The sequence below is a fragment of the Glycine max genome, chromosome 14, assembly GCF_000004515.6.
Source record: "Glycine max cultivar Williams 82 chromosome 14, Glycine_max_v4.0, whole genome shotgun sequence".
Lineage (NCBI taxonomy): Eukaryota > Viridiplantae > Streptophyta > Magnoliopsida > Fabales > Fabaceae > Glycine > Glycine max.
In genome coordinates, this window is record NC_038250.2 from 3,353,441 (window position 1) to 3,375,514 (window position 22,074).

Here is a 22,074-nt window from a genome sequence, read left to right on the forward strand (position 1 = left end):
GCCCCTAATGTCTGCTTGGTTGAATAGGTGGAAAATAGGAGCCTAGCAGGTGGAGATTTTAACACATTTGATCGATATGACAAAAACATGAAGAGGAGGGAAATTGTTTGTATTTTCCATCCTCTCACTATCCTCTGTCAAAGCAATCATTAATCTCCCTTTTAGCGACAGTTATCCAATTCAACTCAGTTTTTATACTTTATACACATAAACAGTGATATCCTCGCTCCCAATATTTTAAAATGTTCCTCGTATTCTTGGCATAAAGCCTTAACAATTTCCATAAATAATCAACATAAAGCATAGCACATCAATGATTAAGCTCAAATGCAGAAAGATAATTGCCGTTGCCAGCACAACGCTGACAAGGCACCGGATCACCCTGCAAAATCCCATCACTCGTTAGCAATCACAAGCACCAACCTTGAACCACAATGTCATGTCAGAAAGTAGCATACACACTTCCGTCAGCAGCCTTGGGTTGGCGTTGTAGTTTGGAGGGGAATTGGGGAATAGAGCGAGAAGGTGTGGAAGAACATGGACAAAGATCAACAGAGGCTTTAGAAGAACAAGATAGAGGAAGAGGATCAAGAGTGTAGTAGCAAGGAAGAGTGGCCATTGATAAAAATAATATTATTATTATCAGTATGTGGAGCTAAGATATGCCTTGCGATTTTTTCGGTCGCTACTCTTCAAATACATCACAAACCTCAGCCACTTTTTTTCTTCTTTGGTTCAACTTCATGCTTACATGAATAGTCATACATTTTAAATAGTGACGTGAAGCACAAGTTGTTTCAGTTCCAGTGGTTTTGAGTAATAGCTATGTAATTATGTTCAATATTTAGAAGAGTTTTATCATCTATAAATGATTCTTATTAGATTTGAATAAAATTACGTATGATAAATCATACATGTAATCTAGAATCAAAAATACATTTTTAATATATAAAAAATTTATGGTGCAAATCAATCAATTTGTTTTAATAATTATATCAACTAAAATTTTATTTTTTTATCGTAAAAAATTAAAAATTAAAGTTGATATAATTTTTAAAATAATTATTATAAAATTAATAAATTTATCATTGATAATAATTTATAATTAAATAATATAACGCTATAAAAATGCATAGCATATCTAAAATTGTCACTCTCCACCAACTGAAACAATAACTGTAATGCTTATAACTTCTGGACCAAAGTTCATGATGTGAGTAAAGTAAAATTATCATATAGGAATCGTGGTAACTTCTGACCTAAAGTTCAAAATGTGAGTGAGCTATATGTTTAGCCTGGCTTATTTTTAGCTTAACTTTAACAGCCAAACTCTAATCAATAAAAGTGGCTTAATGGTGAGGCGAAGAAACAGGAAAAAGTAAAATAAAAAAGGCACATGAGTTGGAGCAAATGGTGCGGCAGGAAACTATATTTTTAGGCTGGCGAGTCTCTTTTACAACATTACATTAACTCTGCCACACACCATTTTGCAGCCCTCACTTAAAGTAGCACTACTGACTGAACAAAATCTGGAAGCAATCAAGATGAACAAAAAAAGAGTCAACCAACTATACCCTGTATACACTCACTAATCCAAAAATCTTATGTACTGATACAGTGGAGTGATGATGATCAATGACCTCAACTTGAACAACTTCCACACAGTTGGAAGTAGTAAAGCTCAACGGGCAGTGGTCGGCAGACAGTGTTGAGATCCGTTGACAGAAAGAATTACATACCACAATTCTAATATAAATTCTAACTTGCAGAAACCACCTGGAATTGCTGATCTCACTAATTATGGCCTATACAGAGTAGCCTTTCGCTATTTTTCCCTGTTTTTACAAATGCCCATAGATGTAGCAGAATATGCCAAATTCATCCCTCGCAAGACGAGAACTCATCAATACCAGTTTCCTAATTATAAATCTTTACTGGCTTCTCGAAAGTGTGGCGATTCTGAAACAAAACGCATGCAACTTGAAATGGTGTAATAAAACAAAGTTCTCTCAACCTCAAAACTAAAACCCAGTATTACCAGAATAGTGGACAACCACAACAATTAAAAAGACCAAAATGTACTTAATATAAATTGCTCTTGCAGGCAAAGTTACAAACCTGGTTAACAGCATATGATCTTTTAGGAGCATTGTCAGTATGCTCCAAGCCAAGATACTGCTCCCAAGCACCATAAACATCTCTCCTCTATCACAAGATACAATGCAAGCATAAATTCAGACATATGAAAATGGTGCTAAATATCAATTGAATTATCACAAACCAAAAAAAAAAGGAATCCAAGTATAAATGAATGTACCTGAAAACGACTGGATACAATGTCAGAATCCTGAAGATATTCAGGACGCCCTAATGAAAAAAAGGCAAATTTCCACTGGCCAAACAAGAAACATAATATAAAAATTAGATAAATTAACATCAAATTTACTAACTAATATTTATAAACAATGAAACTTCCATCATTCAAAGAAAAATTACTTAAAAAGAAGCATAATATACCCATAGAATGCACCAAGAGGAAATACCTTGACAAACTCATCATCAGGAACTTGAAGTTTCTTCTGTATTCTTACTTTAATTTCAGCCAAAGTCTCCCCTTCATGTATGACCAAGAAAAAGGGTTCCCCAAAGTTCTGAATTTGCTGTCATATCAAATCAAATGGGAAAAAAAAGTGGCAAAAAGGTTGGCATACAATTAACGTCAGAATGAAATATCAAAGCCATCAAAATATTACAAACTCCAGTAAGCAAAATGAATCAGTTAAAAATTATATACCATTTGATTCTGTGCTGTGTCTTTAGTAAAATGATACACATGGATTAGACGATCATGAGGACCCAGATTTTTCTCTTCTTCTGGTATCTGGAATACCAAGAAAAAAGTGACACATTTATTTTTATACATAAACTGAATAAATAAATGAAACTATAATTGAGTATTTAGAAAAATCCACTAGTGCAATCATTTCAATTAACAAAAGCAGGAAGAATTCAAGGACTGAAAGCTATCTCCCTTTCCAGCCCACTCAAACAAAAAGAGACTACTACCTCCTCTGCACGTAATGTCCAGTATTGATCATTAATGCTTTCGATCTTTTCATTGGGAGGGAAGACCTGCACAAGCAAAAAGACAAGACAAAATGGGCATATTTCAATAAGAAAATTGGACTAATGTCCTAAAGTTAATTGCAATTTCAGTGGCACAAACAATTGGAGGATCATGAGACAATGCTAAATTAAGTATATTGAATTCTGATTCCTAAATAATTTTGGTCAGAAAAAATAATCAGAGTATTAATAAATCCAGGAGCACTTAAAAAAGAGATAACACAACACCTTGTATATCTTGTGATAGAAAACTTCAAGCAACCTAAGCTCGGCTTCAGGATCAGACAATTCCACCTGTAAAAAATGAGCACAAGGCATATTTCAAAAATTAAGGTGAAAAAGCATATACTGAGGAAAAGACAAGTTGACAAAATTATGTTAAAAATTTACTACTTCAATAACTAAATGAAGTACTGAACAAAACCGACAAGCATGGCTTCATGTATCCTTTGTTTTTAAATACAGAGGAAGCCATGAGTGCACGTTGGTTGTAATTGTGATTTCAGTGATGAGTAAATGTACAGTTTAGGCATGTTGATGAACTAAATAATACTCATGCACAATGACCTTTGTTTTCAGATCATCAAGGACATCTCCCACAGTGCTCTGCTTTGGGAGTCTGATGGTATGAATAACCACCTGAATAAACAAATAAAAAAGTGTCACGGAAGATAATCCAGATAAAAACCAAAAGAAAATCAGATTACTATATACTCACTTCATCCTTGGTTGCATGGTGAAATGCAACTTTCAGAGTTTTCAATCCTTGTAATTCTGGCAGAGGGATGTCAAGTACTTCATAGTACAATATATCCGAAGTCTGACATGCATGAAAGGAATAAGATGTTTTGTTTTTTAAATAAGAAACAAGATGAAAGTTGGGACAAGTCAATAATTACCTGATTGTAGTGAACCAGCATATCAGACAAATGGTCCACACCACGATACTTAATAGGTTGGGGTTTAGGTTGTTGAGAGTAGCAATTATGAGGGGTAAGCCTAATTATGGATGGATCTTCCAAACCAAGTTGTTGAGCCACTTTCTCCACCACATCATCATATGTATAGAGCCTTGACCTAGAAAATATACATAGTATAAGATGTGGATGCAAATCTAAGCATAATAATATATAAATACTTACATGTACTCTCAAGTAAACTATTGCAATATATTAAATCTAATGATTTGCTCCAATAAATTACACAATGCTTACATCTCCAGGCAGAAGTCATCTTCCTTGGGTTTTTCTAGAGATCGAAAGTGAACAACCTAAAATACATAAATTAGACATTAAAGAATTAGCAGATATCATACGGTAACACAACAAAGCTTGCATGGTATATTGGTTACACACGTACAGATATGTGCAGGCGTGGACAAGGGAGAAAGAGGAGGAAGGGGCAGAATATGAATGAATAAATGGGTAGAGTTTCACTTTTGCATGTCAATCCATACAAAATGCCTTTAATTGAACCACAAAAAGAAAAATACCTGGCGATTGTGCACATATTCTAGGTATGAAGGCACATCTGGATAGCGGACATGTTCACTGTCTATAGCAGGAGCTTTCTGAAAGCATACAATATCTCCATCTTCTAACTGCAAATATAGAAAAACAGATCAATAAACCAAACAAAGATACAGTAACTCAAAGTGCATCAATGGTGTTTATAATTTACCTGGCTTGCTCGAAATGTTAGTTTCTTATCAATGGGTTCACACATAACATTTGGCTCAAACTTAATTTCCTGCACAATAATAGTAGGCACAGTTAATTCACCAATGCCACACGATTCAAGTCACTCGTTGACATCAGAAACTAAAGATGAAAAATAAAAATAAAAGAAGGTCCTTCTTTAGAGGTAAGGCTCATGCAGAATATATCTTTTTTCTTGTAACATAATGCACTTTATTTGTCATCAATCATCAGTAAATTTAATTATTAAACAAATGAGACTAAGAATGCTAAATCCAAGCCTAATATCTCAATAAGCATATTGTGTTTAGATCATACAAGGATGAACTACAGTCTCAATTTTCAAGGCATTTTGCAACTCATAAAATAATAAACAATATAACACAAACCTCATATAGTCCAATCTCTTCATCAGGATCATAACCAGCCATTTTATTTAACCTGGTTAAGATTTCTGATGGCTTACCAGTACTCTTCACAAAGAGCCTTCCAGCATAACTGCCACAATAGGGAAATACATCTTATGTCAACAAAGGTTCACCTTTTATCACATACGCATGTTAAAATAAAGACATTACTCAGTACCGTAGCTCCTCTTTTTCAGGATCATATAACTTGAAGAAAAGTAATATATCATCCTTTGTCTTGTCAGGCGGTGCAATGGGACATACATCCTAAATAACAACATAGTTTGTCAAAAGGACAGAAATTTGGATATTAATGATTCATGCTATGAAAATGGTATGCAACTTCCATAAATACAAATGTTACCAGCCCAAGCTCCACTTCCAAAAACAATTTCAATTCTGCATTGTGAACCTTGTTTGATACCTCTCTCAATTGTCCAACCTGCAACGCAAAATCAGATTGAGAAAAGACAAATATATTTTTTTTATCAGCAAAGATAATATAGTTTTATATAAGAAATTGAGTACCAGAGGTACCGATACAAAGAGACCAGAAAAGATGTATATATATATATATATATATATATATATATATATATATATAAAGAGACAAGCCACAAAATTAAGTACCAAAAGCGGGAAGATATAAATCTCAGAAAAGTTAGCACAACCAGTGGCATAATAACCAAACCATGGGATCCCCAAAAAGTGGTATGAAAAAAATTTTATACTGGTTGTTTTCTTTATTCATTTTCAGGAAATAAAAAACAATTAGCAAACAATGGCAGGCATGAAGTAATTAAAAGCAAAGCCAACACAAGGAATAAACTGTTGGGCCAGCCCACAAAACTGAATATAAAATAAGCAACCGGACAGGACAATTATGAAATTGACAGGTTGATTAAGAAATGATGCATAGAACAGATTCAGCATTCAACATGTGTGGGGTAAACACGCAATAGATATAAAGCTCAAAGGAGAGTATATGAGAAAGATAATATAGAGAAGCTTCAAGCAAGCTTGAGAATTTACAGATTGTGCTTCTTCCATGTGTGTCAATGGTCGATTTGGACGATACGTATGGTTTTGCCGCTTTGCCCATAGCCAAAAGCGCTGGAATTGAACTGGTATGCCAAACTCTTTAGCAACCTCTTCCTGTGTATCCCACAGATGAGCCAGCAATCAGATTTAAAAAAATCAAGCTTATGATAATAGAATGTCTTTTGAGCAATCATCTAAGAATGGATACTTCTAAATTGTATATGTATCATGTCATAGCTGTTAGATATCTATCCATGCTAAACACTTCATAAATACTCGTACACTGTCAGATGCATTTGTATATTTTTTTACTTTTTTTAAGTTTTATGCAAATTAAATTAAAATAGCATAATAATTAGATAAATTTTAACATTTTATTTTGTCTACAATAACTAACAATTTTTAAAACTTGAATTCTATTTTTTGATACAAGACTTTTATTTCATGTCAATATTAAATTGATTTGATTCATTTATATTATAACTGTGTTGAGTGCTATCATTTTTCAAATTTGTTGTGCCCCCTTGTCTGTGCCAATCATATCTGTGTCCCATGTCTCTTTTGTGCCCTTTCTTTGAAAAAATTATACTAAAAATATCCATGCCAAGAAACTTGCTGATTTCTATCGTATTTTGAATTTTTTTCCAGTCAGCAGCATTTGTACAATAGTTTTCTGTCAATGGATAATTCTACAATATATTTCTCTTAAATGAGTCATTAAAAAATAAGGCATTTTAACAGAAAATTAGTTTGTCTTATATTACAATATTTTCAACAAAAAAGCAACAGCTTAACAAGAGAGATTTACTGCAGAGACCAAATCAAATCAGACAAGAAACAAATAGGGTATGCCAGGTCAAAACACATCTAGCAGGAGAGCTAAAAGCGTGAGTAATGATGATACCTTAAAAAGGTTAAAAGACGTCTGTTTTTGAACACGGAAACTCCTCACTTTGTCATGGTCTACAAGATCAAAATATATATCCTTTCCAATCTGCTCTGCAAGGTCTTCATCTCGTGCCACCTAAGAAGTATCACATGTTAACAGTTTGGTATTAAGCAACCCACAGCATCTATGTAAGGACACAAAGTACTCAATTCTAGGATAGCAAGTTAGGAACTAGCCAACTAGGAACCTTTATAATAGTGTAAAGGTGAGCCTCTGCTTTTTCTTTTTTTTTGTGCTCTTTTTCTTCTTGCTCTTTCTTCAACCTCTCCTGCATTAATCCATTGTAGAAATTTAAAAGACAATTTTTGTATAAAAAGTGATGTTCATCTATCTAACCATTGACTAATAACTATATATCACATCTAGAACCCCATGAAAACTACCCAAACCATACCAATCCTCCACATGAATGAGGTATCAAATAATCTTGGAATAATCTAAAATTTTGCAAATATGATCTATTTGATAAGAACTTCTATTACAATGATGGGTTTTGGAAAAAATTGCTCACCAAAATGATAATAAATAGTGTAAAAGTAGGTGTAACTTACACTGGGGTAAGTTGACCCCTCATGTATATATAAATAGATGGATAACGAAGATAAAAAAACACAGTTGAGAACTTGAGAACAGTCATCAAGTATCTGAACAGAACATGCTTATCTTAAAATAAATTAGCCATCTGCATTTGTTTAGCAAGTTAAATTTAAATACAGAAGACAAACATGTAGCTATTCGACTTGGCTTGATTTAAACCCAAAAGTACCAAGGAACAGTCACTTACCCTTAAATGTTCAGCAATGTCTTTCTCATCCACATTGCATATTACTTTGTCCTTGTCAGCTTCACGTATATACACCAGCATATAAGCATTTGAATATTTGGTGAATTTAAAAGGAGTGTTGTTAAATCCAGGATTTGTCTGTGGTAACTGTTAAAATACAAGTGGTTAAATAACCGACAAGTAAATGTTCAAATACATGCCACAGCCAATTGCAAAAAAGCAATTACCTCTTCCTCACCACCATATTGCTCCTCTAATGCCCGTTTAGTGTCTTCTTTAGTCACCCTCTCATCATCAAATTTATACCTAATATTCAATTAAAGCATGCAGTGAAGTGCTCAGTAAAGCAGTAAGAAATGCAATACAAAATAACAAAAATAAGGTGAAAGGACTCTCAGAATGTTGCATGTTATATCCAGTTCATTGATAAACATTATTAGCAATGTAGATTATCAATCTAATGACAAGTGTCAAAGAAACAGATTCAGCATTTCAATTTTTACCACTGCAACTGCCTCATTTAAAATACAAGACACAACATACTCTCATGCAACTAATAATGGGATCGTTTACAAACTACCAATTGTGAATATGATTTTTCAGTTGAAGTTAAGTTCAAAGTTATCATTTAGTAAATATCTTATCTATGTCATTTTTATCACAAATATTTTATAATTTTATCTGTAATAAGACACTCTTTTTTATCTCTGTAATAAAAAACTCTTTTATTGACTTTCATTTATCGAGGTTCTGACTTTCATCTATAGATCACCCTTAAAAAATCAGTATTTGTCACATGATCCTGCGTGCGTAACATATACATTAGATAGGTTAATGAACATATGGAAAATTACCCATATAAATCTATGAATATGAATTTTCAGCTTTAAGTTTAGTTCAATGTTATCATTTACAAGATATTTTCCTTATTTGTGCATATTTATCACATGTATCTTTTATGTATAACTTTGGGCATTTTGGTATAATCTTATGATCCATGTTTTGATCCTTCAATTTACGATCTTGTGTAAGATCTCAATTTTGACAACATTGCATATAGCTAATTATTCAAGTTTTCTCACAAGCCAAAAAGCATGTAATGAGGCCCCTAGTAGTCATCATCACACATGCACAAAAACATGTAGCTCATATGGCACTGAAAAATTCAGACCTAAAAGCAGAGTAAACATACCACTGCTCAGATAGAGTCGGCCTGATAAAAGCATAATAATGTCCACCATGCACACCACCACTGTGAACCAAAACGCTGTGGAAAAAATTTAAATCTGTCAAATAATGAACATCGCAGATAAAAATATGCATTCACATAAAAAGAAATAATTGCACACTAATAGACATCATCAGCACTGAGAAAGAAAAATTACAATTTCAATGAATTTTATTGATTAATACTTTTAAAGGGTAACTTTAACATTAACAATCCAAGTTTACTGTACCAAGATTATTCAAAAATACAATCCCCACTTGATTTGGAAAATTCAGAAGGCCTATGAGATGGCTCTCCCAAAGATAAATTGTTTTCTTCTTTCCATTCTCTATCCTCACATCATTTTCTCCTTATTCTACTTTATCTTCGTTTTCTTTCTATAGATTGTAGAAGCCATGGAACATGGATTGTATGAGACCAAGTAAATGAGTAAAAATATGACAACATATATACTGAAAGTGACTTCTAAAAAATCAAAAATAAAATTGGGTATCATGCACCAAATGACAATCACCAAATAAAATATCATGAAACAAGGACAACTCCTAAAGAAGTCATGAAAAGAGAGATCACTAGAAGAGCAGCCCAAATAAAAAACCATACAGTCTGCAACAAATACAGCCGTCATTACCACTACATTACCTATGAAGTGTGTAAAGATTGCGGACATTCCTATCAGCATCAGGTGATAAATATTTTCCATTCTCACGATCAAGGTCAAGTTGCAAGGGAAACTCATAGCGGTCATTAATCTACATGGAAGAAGAAGAAAAAAATTAAATTTCCACTTACGGAAAAGAGAGTTTAACCATTCCATCAAAAGAGAAGAGCCCATGGACTGAAAAATAAAACTAAGGAATGCCCATGATCTCTCTAGCAGAATATATCCCTTCAACCGATTGTTTCAAATGACATACATAAATTTTAAATACATCCACACACACATGTGCACACACAAACAAACAAACCAAAAGATTTCCCACCCAGACCCAGAGCAGAGGTAAGCAAAAAAAAAAAAAAACAATTTCCATTTAAAAATAAATATTAAGAAAATCCCTGCAGAAATCCTTCATGATTTTCAATATCACAACACAAGTCATGCCGAATCACTTTCTAACATGAAGTAACAGTACTGTAAATGAATACATACTACAAATAAAGAAGGATATCACTGTAGATTGTCAAGAATAAATAATTAATTTAATCAATATAATCTTCAATGGCATTAATAGTGAGCTAGAGTAAACTGACTGAAACGAAACCATATTAGTCTGACTGAATGCTAACTTCTTCATATCCCGGCAAATAAATTAACTGGAGAAGAAAATATGATATAGAGCAATCAGTCTATTGGACTGCTAACCTTGACCATAGTATCCCGCATAAAGTCATATTCAAATCTTTTCAGTTGAAGCTGAAGAACAGGAGGGAAATCAATGAACAGGACACCCTTCTTAGCATCCTGAAAAAATGAAAAATCATCAGTTTATACGTGAAACTATATTAAAAAAATGTGTAGATTATTGCATTGACAGCAACTATAAGAAACTTAAAGGATTCAGAACTTGGCAATTGCAAACAAAACAATTTTTGTACACCCAACATAAGAACTAAAAGATTCAGAACTTCTACAAATGACTTATTACAAGTAGATTCCAAAATAAACAATTGCAGCAAACCTGCAAACCATATTGTTCCGCATGATATTTGTTATCCCCTTCAAGACGTTCAACTTCAACATACTTGTCAAAGGAAGCATAAACATCAGGACAGCCCTTCACATCAAGCTGAAGGTCTGCAAGTATATGTAAAACTAAATTAGAATCAAGTGGCAAGGTACAATTAAGCACATAGCTTCAGTCTGTACATGAAAGTACCATAAAATGACTCCTTTCTAGTTGATTTATAGTCAACATTGATGCATTCGATATAATTCATATGATGCCCTTCAAATAGCTTCTGTATAGTTCCCTCAACAACAGTTCCCTAAAGACAAAATGAACATAATCATCATGAATTTGAGACGGTATTCCACAAAAATGTTTTTGTACGAAAGTCCAAAGATAATCCTTTACCTTCATCTTGTCTTCAAGTTTTTCACAGAGGACTCTGTTCAGTTCTTGAACATCATGCTGCATGAAAGAATCATATGTATCCCATCCAAAAGATTTAGTGAGCTCCTTTGTTGCAACACTGGTGTCACTATACTGGAGCTTGTAGAATAAACTTTGCAAAGCCAAAGGGATGCTTCCAGAGGGCATGTCATTCTCTGTTGTTGGCATGTGGTATACAGCCTGAAATATGATATCCAGGACCCAAATCCAAACTTCCTCATCACCATCCAGTAAAAAAATAAAACTTCTGAAGGAAAAAAAAAACAAGAGAAACAATGGCTGACCTTTCGAAAATAAGGAATATGGTACAAAGTTTGGAGTAGAGAATTCATATAACATGTAGCTCCCTGGTTCTTAAGTCCAACATAGCCAGTCTCCTTTTTTGAATCATAAGTCCAGTAATCAACAATTCTACGAACAAGAACCTCGGCTTCAACTACAAGAGTATCATTCACAAGATACCCTCTACTAGGATCATACAATTCACCAAGCGGCATGAAAGATGTGAAACCCCAATCACTTTCCCGCGCATTGAATTGGTGCTGTGTGTCTACATAGCATAAAATGAAGTTATGACAAAGCACATGGCTATGCCCAAAAATTATGAGCATTTCCACTTTATTCCCCTGTCACTTCTGTTTCATGGTAAAGGCTAATGAGTGCCCTTAGCTTAGGGCACTTGTTAATTTAAAAATACAAAGTATTGAATAAAAGGTCAAACACTTTAACCTCTCAATACATTACGTGCATTATATAAAAATAGTTTCCATTTTTTATTACTTAACAAGAGCCCTTAGGGCATTCATTTAAGATAAGTAATATAACTATGTCCAGATTTAGATCCAACATTACAAGAAAAATAAAATTCAAGAATTAAATGTTTTTAAATATATATATATATATATATATATATATATATATATATATATATATATATATATTATCATTAATTAAATGTTCTTAAATTAATTGCAACAAAAAATCTCACAGCTTTCTTTACTCTTACTTCAAGCAATGATATTTTCTGCATACATACATGGTACATCATCTTGCAACAATTGTAAGGTACAAACTGAATAGACTACCTTTTCTCACAGAGTATTTATTATGGATTTGATTAACAACTGCCAAGCTAAACTGTGCATATCTACTCCAGCCATAGGGTAAACTAGCTGAATCTGCAACATCCAAATACATGGACAAATAGTCCACATTGTTCCCTTTTGGGAAAATAAGTACACGCCTGCCCAGTAAAAAACAAGGTTCAGAAGAGATCATTAAAGATAAGCACACCATTAATCAACTCAGACAGAGTAAAAGCATGATACCATTTATAACCACCAACAACAAATATTTCTGAATAGAGCTTCTTTGTATTCATCCTAGAAAAGTTGTCAATTTTCCATGTGAACCTTGACGTTGAAGGATCCTCGACAGGCTGACTCTCCACAGTGTTGGCAGCATCAGGTTGAGCCACAACTAACCAATCATCAAAATAAATGAAAAAGAACAACTAAGTATCATGCCTTAAATCAGCTGAAAACCAGGGGGGGGGACAATAAATGAACTAGACCCTCTACTCAGTTGCAAGGAAAGAGAGAGAAAAACAATGATGCGATCAATCAATAAAGACGTTGAAAACACATAACCTCTCCAAAATGCAATCTAACAAGAAATCACTTTTTGTCAGGAAAACCTAGAACTCTTTATGACCAATTCGTCAATCAGTTATTCCCTCTCTGTCTCTCTGGCAGTCAAACAACGCATGAAGTGTCTCCCTGAACTCTTAGGAAACTATTTAAATCGATCATATAAAAGCCAATAAATAGAGTAACAGAGAAAGAGGGGGTTTCTCCACGGATCAAAAGAGTGAGAAAGCAACAAGTACCTTCCATGGGTTGGTGATTATTCTCAGCCAAATCCGTGTGCGGGACAAGCATCTCCTCGTCCTCCTGCTGCTGCTGCAAAAACCAAAACACACAAACCAAAAAGAAATCATCACTATCACCCTACTTCGGATCCACCGAAGAACCAACCCCAACCAAATCCCCAAATTCCGAGCACGGAATGCATCGTAATTGAAGCAAATTCCACTCGCGCAGATCAAAACCACAACCCCTAACACGAAACCCCCATCCACTCGGCTGCAACCCAACCCTCCCCACCAAAACGACAATCAAAATTGACACCATTCGCCGAAACAGAAAAAAGGAACAAAAATCAAGCAAGCAAATAAGAGAAAGCGAAAAACGACTCGCGAAATTGAAAACGCGCGAGTGATTGGAAGCGCGGGGGGAGTTGCAGAGTGAGGGGTAAGGGAACGTACGTCAATGGGAGCAGGAGTCATCACAGTCATGGCGATGGCGCAATTGACCTCGCGTGGCGTTGCTTATGGAGAAGCAATGGAAGAGAGAGAAAGAGGAGAGAGAAAGGGGGAAGAGAGCAATGTGAGAAAACGAGATCACCAGAAGCTATTGCTGTGTTGCTATTGCTCGAGACGACAGGGAGAAATGTCTTTGGTTTTTATTTGGGGCTTTGGGCATTCTCGGTATTTCACCGCTCATTTTTCTGGGCCGAATTTCTATATATTCAATAACTATGGAAAAAAATAAAAATAATAGCATGGTCGTAAATGTGGAATTTTTTACGGTTTCTTACATATGAATATGTCTTCTAAACCAACAACAGATGTCGTGGTAGTTACGTTTTGTATTTTTAACTAAATGATTCAAGATTTTAAGATTATTGATGCCGAACAAATTCTGTAAGAAGAACACACATTATGTATTTTTATTGTTTCCGACCACAAAAAATATTTCTTCTCTTAGTCTACATTTGTTTCTAATCCTAATAATTAATTTGGCATTTGATTTTTTTCTTGAATTAATGTCTTTACTTAGATAAAAACAAAATAAGAAAAAGTTTACAAATTTAAAAAATAAATTAAAATGCTAATTAATTGTGTATTTAGATTTTTCATGATTTAAATTTCTTTACTTAGATAAGAATAAAATATGAAAAGTTTCCAAATGTAAAAAGATAATTGCAGAAGAATGAGTACTACATGAATGTTGAAAAAAAATATTTATAATTTACCATATTCTATTATAAAATATCATATTATATATCATACCGTTATATTATATATAATAGGTTAAAATATCATATTATTTGTATCCCTATAATTTTTTCATTTTTATTTCCAGTAAAAACAACATAAAAGGTCTCATAAATTTATCATTTATTTTATTTAATTATTGATGTTAGAAATTATTAATGGTCACATGTTAAATGTCACATCAACAAATGATAACATAAAAAAAAATTATAATAACACAGTATCATATTAACAAGGAAAAAAACAAAAAATAGATATATTTTAAATAAACTAAAAGTAAAATAATAACACATTTAGATGACTACAAAAATTTAAAATCTTAAATTAGATATTAATATAAGATAGATAGTTAGATACATATTTATTGGAATTATAAAAGTTTATATTTTTTGTTATAAGCTAATTTTTAAGATTTGTTTTGTTTTGTTTGAAGATTTAGCTTATTCTAAAAGGTGTTAGCCACACAAATAAAAATATGTTTTAAAAAACCAAAATGTTGAGTCATAATTATAACAAGAGATTTCATTTTAAAGATTTGGTCTGGCCTAAGGGTCCATTCATATGGTTTGTCGAATTCAAAGACTTTGTGATAGTTACAATATAATTTGTTGTTTTTACAAATTTTTACTATGGAGTTAATTCATAGTGTAATCCTGAAATCACATTTACACCACCACCTATGACTATCACTCAAAAAATCATAATACCAACTACCAAGACAATATTGTCCTTCACCGAGACACACTTGGCTAAAACAAGTGAGATTATTTAAAAAGTTCAAGAGCAAAGCCTCTCTAGCATTTGTCATGAGCTATAATTTAGGCTTTGTCTGCTCATTTTCAAAGTCTATCTTAGTTTATTAGATAGTCTACTAAGGATTAGACCTTTAAATAAAAACTCACATGAGTAGACTTTCAAGCTAGCCAAACCTTCAAACAAATTAGGCCAAGCCCTAATGAAAACTTGAATCCATTTTTTGTCCTCATAAATATGTCCCTTTTTTTAGTTTAGCTCCTATAAATTGTATTATATTTTTGTAGTTCATGTAAATTATATTATTTTTATTTGTAGTCCCTAATGTTACTGACATGACATCCAAAACATTACATTTTTTTGCTAACATTTAACTTATTGACATTATCACTTTGTTGGTGTAACATTGTGACTTAACACACACCAAGATGAGGGAGATCTAGAGGTTGTGTAGTATGAAATTGTACTATTGATGATGACTTGAAAAAATTAATTAGTATTATTTATACCAAAAATATGCATCTACTTTATGGTAGTCTATCATTTAAGAATTTCACTGTTGTGTGTGTTTGCCTTAGAAATTTTTTGAATGAGTGACCTCCTGAGAAGTTTCCTGTAAATCACTTGAGTAAGATTAAAATACATTGACAATTTTCATGTTAGTTTGTGGGGACAGTTAATGATTTTGAAAACAATTAAATGTTAAAGTCGATTGTTGGGCTTTGAAGAATGTTATCTACGGAGGATTTTGAAGTGTAAAGGGTTTTAATTAATGAGAAAGTTGAGTAAAGTGTTGTAAAGTGAGTCTTCGAAATGTTAACTCTTAGGAGCATTACAAATGGTATTAGAACAGACTACTCTACTAGTGTAGTGTGGTTTGAGGATAAATCGAACAGAAGCTGATTGACATGTAACACTTCAAGTGAAGAATACTAAAACGAGATAGATCTAAGATTGTACAAGTATAAGGTTGTACAACTGAAAATAACTTATAAGGTTATACCAACAAGATGCATCTACTTTTCGATAACTCATCTATTAAGAACTTGACACTTGAGCATACTTGACTTGGAGTAATTTCATAATGGTGACATTTTAGGAAGTTTATCAAGAAGCATGTGAATGATTCCATAGCACACTAAAAAATCTCATATTGGTTTAAAATGATAGTCAATGATCTCGAAAAACAATTGACCGGTACAAAATGGTGTCCAAACTTATTGTTGATGCCTCATAAATGGTTACTTATGGAAAATTTTGACCAACAAAAAGAAATAACTTAAGTGTCAATATTTGAAATGTCATAATGTGAATTGTTAAGATGTCGACTTTGAGAGATGTTACACTTAACGTAAGAACTTATTAATCATGATTGGTCGCGTTTAAGAAAAATAACAATAAGCACTAAATGTAAAAAAACAAAATAACATATTCCAATTACCTTTATTAAAAAAATCACAGGGACTACCAAAAATCAGAAAATTATAGGAAAAAGAAGTGCATATAACCTTAAATATAAAGAAAGAAACGAGAAACACTTTTTGTCTCTTTATATTTTTTATAAAATAAGTTGAAAGAGAGAATAAAAGTTAAAAGGAAATTAGGAGGGAGTGGTTTCGAAAACAATAAAAAAGATGTAATAGTCAAATAAAAGTACAAACAAAAAGAAATTATTTAAAGAAATGACATCTTTACATAACGGTGTAGATATATATAAATTAATATGTCTATATATAAATTAAAAAATTGTAAAAATTATTCTTAAACTAAAATATTTTTAAGTGTTTTTCTTTCTAACAAAAGTGTTTTTAGGAATTGTTATTACGTATATCACTTTCATTGATTAGTGAGACGTATGTCTTACCCGGACCTCATTGATTATTTATTTTATTTTTTATTTTTCATTCCTTTCACATCATATATATTCACTAATGATTCTGAATATAATTGGGCTCAACAACGGATCCTTTGATCAAAGTTTTGAATGTAAATATTATTGACTAAGAAACATAATCAGGAATAGAAATCCAACAAAAATGATAAACAGAGTTTTCTAACGAAGATTCTAAAAATATACGGAAACTATATTTTATATTTTATTATTATACACACACAATTAAAGACACTCTGTATCTCCAAATTCGTACAGATTATGTATTTCGGCTTCGTTTTTTTCCGCTGTAAATCGATGTTTAGAAGAAAAAAAACATGTTTTTTTTCGGTTGATTAATCCCTAAGAAAAAAAAAGTGTTTACTGTCTAAAAATTCATGACTAACAAACTATTTTATTTTATTTTATTGCATCAGGGGACTTCCTTTTTGCTTCTTACGATGTCGTAACTTTTTGTAATGCTTGCAATGACGTTTTGGCATTTCTTTGGTATTGCAGTCGCTGCTAGGTCTTCTTTTTACCTCCTTTACTTTTAATTTAAAGTGTAATAATTTCCCCCGATAATACGTCTATGTAGTATATACCATGTTGAACCGTTGATTTAAAGCCAAAATTTGTGCCAAACACCAAATTGGACGTTTATTTTTCTGTATAAAATAATTTAAATTTTTACAATATGTTCTCAAACATCCGGTCAAATAATTATTTATCAGGTAATAAATTAACTACATAATATTTTTTATTACTTCAATTACTAAATTTGTGTTTATCCATTTTATTGACAATTTTTGAAACAAATCAGACAATGTTTATGTCACAGCTTTCTATTAACTCCCCTATCTGATTATGTTGGGACTTATACCAAAGTAAAAACATACACACTCTAATCTAAAATGATTTATTATTATTATTATTATATAAAATCTTACATGAGTTACATCAACTCTCCAATTTGGATAAAAGATGAGGGTTATGTTAGATTTTCCGTAATTAATATCAAACTTATCAATATACCAAACAAGAATCATATATGATTTGAAAGTAACTTGTTTTATGTCTTGAGTCCACTAATGACAAATGAGCCTGAGTTATAATATCAATTTTTAGATCAATGAAAATGTAAGGTGTTGAAAGATTAATTATTGAAAGGTGGAAAATTAAAATTTAGTTATTGAATGTGAAAAAATATAATAAATTTATCTTATCATTAAGTTTTATTTGTTAATTCAAACGCTTACGTGACACTTTAGATCCAATTGTCATAAAAAAATATCATGTGTGTTGTTTACTCGTTGAGATTAATTTGTTAATATATTATCGGTGGATTAATTTTCCAGTCTAAAAAATTGTTATTTTTAAAATTTAGTTAAAAAATTGTTGTTATTTTAATCTTAAAACTTCACTAATTACTAGCATTTGAGTTCCTTAAATTCTTTTCATATGGTCATTTTTGTCCTTAGAAAAACTTTAGAATTTTTAATTAAGTTTCACGCTAAATATAAATTATTAGTATAGTCATCACCATATCTTTATTTCTATTTTATGTTGGTCATATTTTGCACATTTACCTTTTATATTCTATAGTTCATCTTAATTTACACGTCCATCATTTGCATGTAAAGGTTATTTATTCAATTGAAACATCATTTTTAATATGAAAATAACACAAAAACATCTTAGAAAAATTTGAACTTTTTCTTAATAAACATTGTCTAGTTTTGGTAAGGAGTTATATTTTATTCAATTTAAAATTTTAAATAATTTTTTCAACACTCTCAACATTACATTTAAAATTATTTGATGTGTATATATAACTTATGATAGTAGTTCATAAAAATAAATTTTGTTTTTTACATGATATGCTTGATTCTTTCATTTTAATATCGATTATGTGCTAATTGGTTACATAGATCTATGTCACTCCTCCCACTTATGCCTTCTTCATCCGTACATTTTTTTCACTCTCCACATTCTATATGCAATCAATAAAATGAAAATAACATATACTTTGTGGATCATGTCTATTAATAACAAATACTCCTCCCGCTTAGGCTTCCTTCATCCCTAAATTTTCATGTTTTTTAACTATCTTTATATTATAGGTAATAATTTCATCTGAGTAGAAGATCAAAGTTTAAAATCTTATAAAATATTATTACTAATGTTTTTTAATTCAGTTGTTAACTACTACTTTGTGATCTCATAAATTAATTTCATATCAAGAGTATAATTTAAATGATAGAATTTATAAAAAGAAGGTAAAAAATATAAGTAATACATAATAGAAATAAAAAAATATGTTAATTTTTATGTTAATAATTTACATATAATATGAGACTTAATTTAAATTTAAAAATTATTTTAAGGATCAAAATAACAATATATAATTAAGTTTAAGGATCAAAATAAAAATATATAATTAAATTTAAGGATGAAAATATCAATAAAATATTAAATTTAGAAACTAAAATAAGTTGTTAAATTCATGTTGAATTTTTTAAATTGACAAAATATTTTCTAAATAATATGATGATAAATTAATCTCTTAATTAAACAAGATAAATGACATCTGTCAATGACAATTGAATCTAAAGATGTAAGATAAACACAAGTATTTTGAGTTAAGAAAAACCATTTAACTAATTTATCCCATTTTTATATATTTTTAAATATCATTAAATTTATTTATTTTCATCAAAGAACTCACACTTCACATATCAAAATGGATACTCAAAAAAGGGTCAAATAATATGTCAGAAGTCAGATGTCTAACTCTCTTCCGCATTTCTGCATCGTATGTACTGTACTTCCAAGTTTGAAGCAACACCATCATGACGTTTCCCAAACCCCGTCAGAGCCACTCCTCCGCCGCTTCTGCTCCCTCCCACCGCCGTCACCTCGCGACGAAAGCGACGTCGAACTGGTCTCGAAGCTCCTCCTGCAGCACCACAACCCCTTCCACGCCACCGAGTCAAGCCTCCAGCTCCACAGCATCACCCTCACCCCCACCCTCCTCCGCCTCAAAAACCACTCCAAGATCGCCCTCTCCCTCTTCCACTGCGCCAAAACCCTCCCCGAGCCCCTCTCTCCCACTCATCCTACACCCTCCTCATCGACACCATGGCCAAGATTCGCCAATTCGACGTGCATGGTAACTCATCGTCGAAATGGACCAAAGCCACCTCACCCCAACCCCTTCTACTTTCCTAACCCTAATTCGCCGCCTCATCTGCGCCCGCCTCACGCGCCAAGCCGTACGCGCCTTCCACGACACGACGCCTTCTCATAAACCAAAACGACGCCCGAAGACATCTGCGTCTTGCTCGACACGCTCTGCAAGTATGGCCACGTCAGACTCGCCGCCGAGGTTTTCAACAAAAACAAACACACATTCCCCACCATCGTGAAAATCTACACCGTTTTGATCTACGGGTGGGGCAAACTTGGGAGCGTTAAAATGGCGCAAACATTTCTAAAAGACATGATTGATAAAGGAATCGAGCCTAATGTTGTTACTTATAACGTTTTGTTAATGGGGTTTGTAGGAAGGTGAGTCTGCACCCAGAGATGTTTGAGAGAACTATACGGAATGCAGAGGAGGTGTTTGATCAAATGCGTGAGAGCGGGATTGAGCCTGAAGTGACTAGCTTTTCGATCTTGCTTCATGTTAATAGCCGCGCGCATATGCCGCAGCTCGTGCTGGATCAGCTGAGGTTGATGAAGGAGAAAGGGATATGTCCCAATGTGGTGATGTACACTTCGGTAATCAAGTGTCTGGCCTCGTGCGGGTGGCTTGAGGATGCTGAGAGGTTGCTTGAGGAGATGGTGAGGGATGGGGTGAGTCCGTGTGCCGCGACGTATAATTGCTTCTTCAAGAAGTTTAGAGGGAGGAAGGATGGGGAGAGTGCGTTGAGAATGTTTAAGAGGATGAAGGTGGATGGACTGTGCGCGCCGAGTTCGCATACGTATGTCATATTGATTAGGATGTTTTTGAGGTTTGAGATGATCAAGGTTGTGAAGGAGATATGGGAGGATATGAAGGAGACTGGGGCGGGGCTGGATTTGGACTTGTATACGGTTTTGATACATGGGTTGTGTGAGAGACAGAAATGGAGGGAGGCTTGCCATTATTTTGTTGAGATGATAGAGAATGGGTTTCTTCTTCTGAAAGGTACCTTTGACACCCTTTACAGGGGACTGATTCAGGCTGATATGTTGAGAACTTGGAGGAGGTTAATGAAGATGCTTGACGAGGAATTGATCACGTTTGGTTCAGAGTTTCAGAATTATCAATTGAAGCCATACAGGAGATAAGCTACATTATTACACATAATTCTGCTATAGGCTATTTTAAAACTACCAGATTCCAGAAAGAGGATGACTAAGTGGGATGTATAGGTCTGCACCTCATGATATGGGTAAAGCTTGTGAAAAGAAAAAGGTTCTTACGGAAGAAAGTGGCATTACAAGTTAATATTCTACAGAATTACAGAAATCAAAACATAGTGGTTGGATGACAGAGCATCCTGGAGAATTCTCTCCTTTTTGAAGTCCAAAAAGGAACAGTTGGAGGGCTCTGGTAACACCCATCTATTGAAATTTGAAAGTACTAAAGTTCATTCTTTTACCAGTGGAAGTTATACTACAAGTTTTAAGACGAGGTTCACAATGGAACCCCTAATTCAGGAGGATCAGCCAAGGCTTTTCATCATAGGTTCACAACATCTAGATTTGACAACTCTGGTAGGGATGGATTGGGGAAGTTATAACTGGTGGTAGCTTTCTTGATTATACTATATCTGTAAACCAATATAATCACCTTCATTTTGAAGTTCTTAAATTTATATTCATTCTCTTCTTTTCTTTTATTCTTTCTATACATTGTAGTGACAAATCTATCAGCACTATCGTTCTTTGAATTTGGTGGGGAGGGGGAGGGGGATGCAACTGCACCCCGAATGTGATT

The 22,074-nt window shown here is 33.0% G+C and overlaps 1 protein-coding gene and 1 pseudogene across 1 annotated transcript; one reads left to right on the forward strand and one right to left on the reverse strand.

Annotated features, from left to right (window-relative positions):
- Positions 1–1,401: 1,401 nt before the first annotated feature.
- LOC100800328 (ubiquitin C-terminal hydrolase 12) lies at positions 1,402–13,853 on the reverse strand. The gene is made up of 32 exons (XM_003545483.5): positions 13,673–13,853; positions 13,235–13,307; positions 12,675–12,825; positions 12,432–12,589; positions 11,631–11,896; positions 11,308–11,526; positions 11,110–11,218; positions 10,912–11,027; positions 10,596–10,694; positions 9,875–9,984; positions 9,197–9,271; positions 8,232–8,310; positions 8,005–8,151; positions 7,408–7,488; positions 7,176–7,295; positions 6,263–6,385; positions 5,595–5,672; positions 5,409–5,497; positions 5,213–5,321; positions 4,807–4,875; positions 4,619–4,726; positions 4,341–4,396; positions 4,026–4,203; positions 3,845–3,946; positions 3,694–3,765; positions 3,355–3,420; positions 3,067–3,132; positions 2,795–2,881; positions 2,544–2,660; positions 2,318–2,392; positions 2,119–2,205; positions 1,402–1,959 (listed from the first exon to the last, which is right to left on the reverse strand). Exons 1-32 carry the CDS (start codon positions 13,700–13,702, stop codon positions 1,918–1,920), a joined length of 3,357 nt encoding a protein of 1,118 aa, XP_003545531.2. The 5' UTR covers positions 13,703–13,853; the 3' UTR covers positions 1,402–1,917.
- Positions 13,854–19,835: 5,982 nt separating this feature from the next.
- Positions 19,836–22,074, forward strand: LOC100789401 (pentatricopeptide repeat-containing protein At2g13420, mitochondrial-like; annotated as a pseudogene).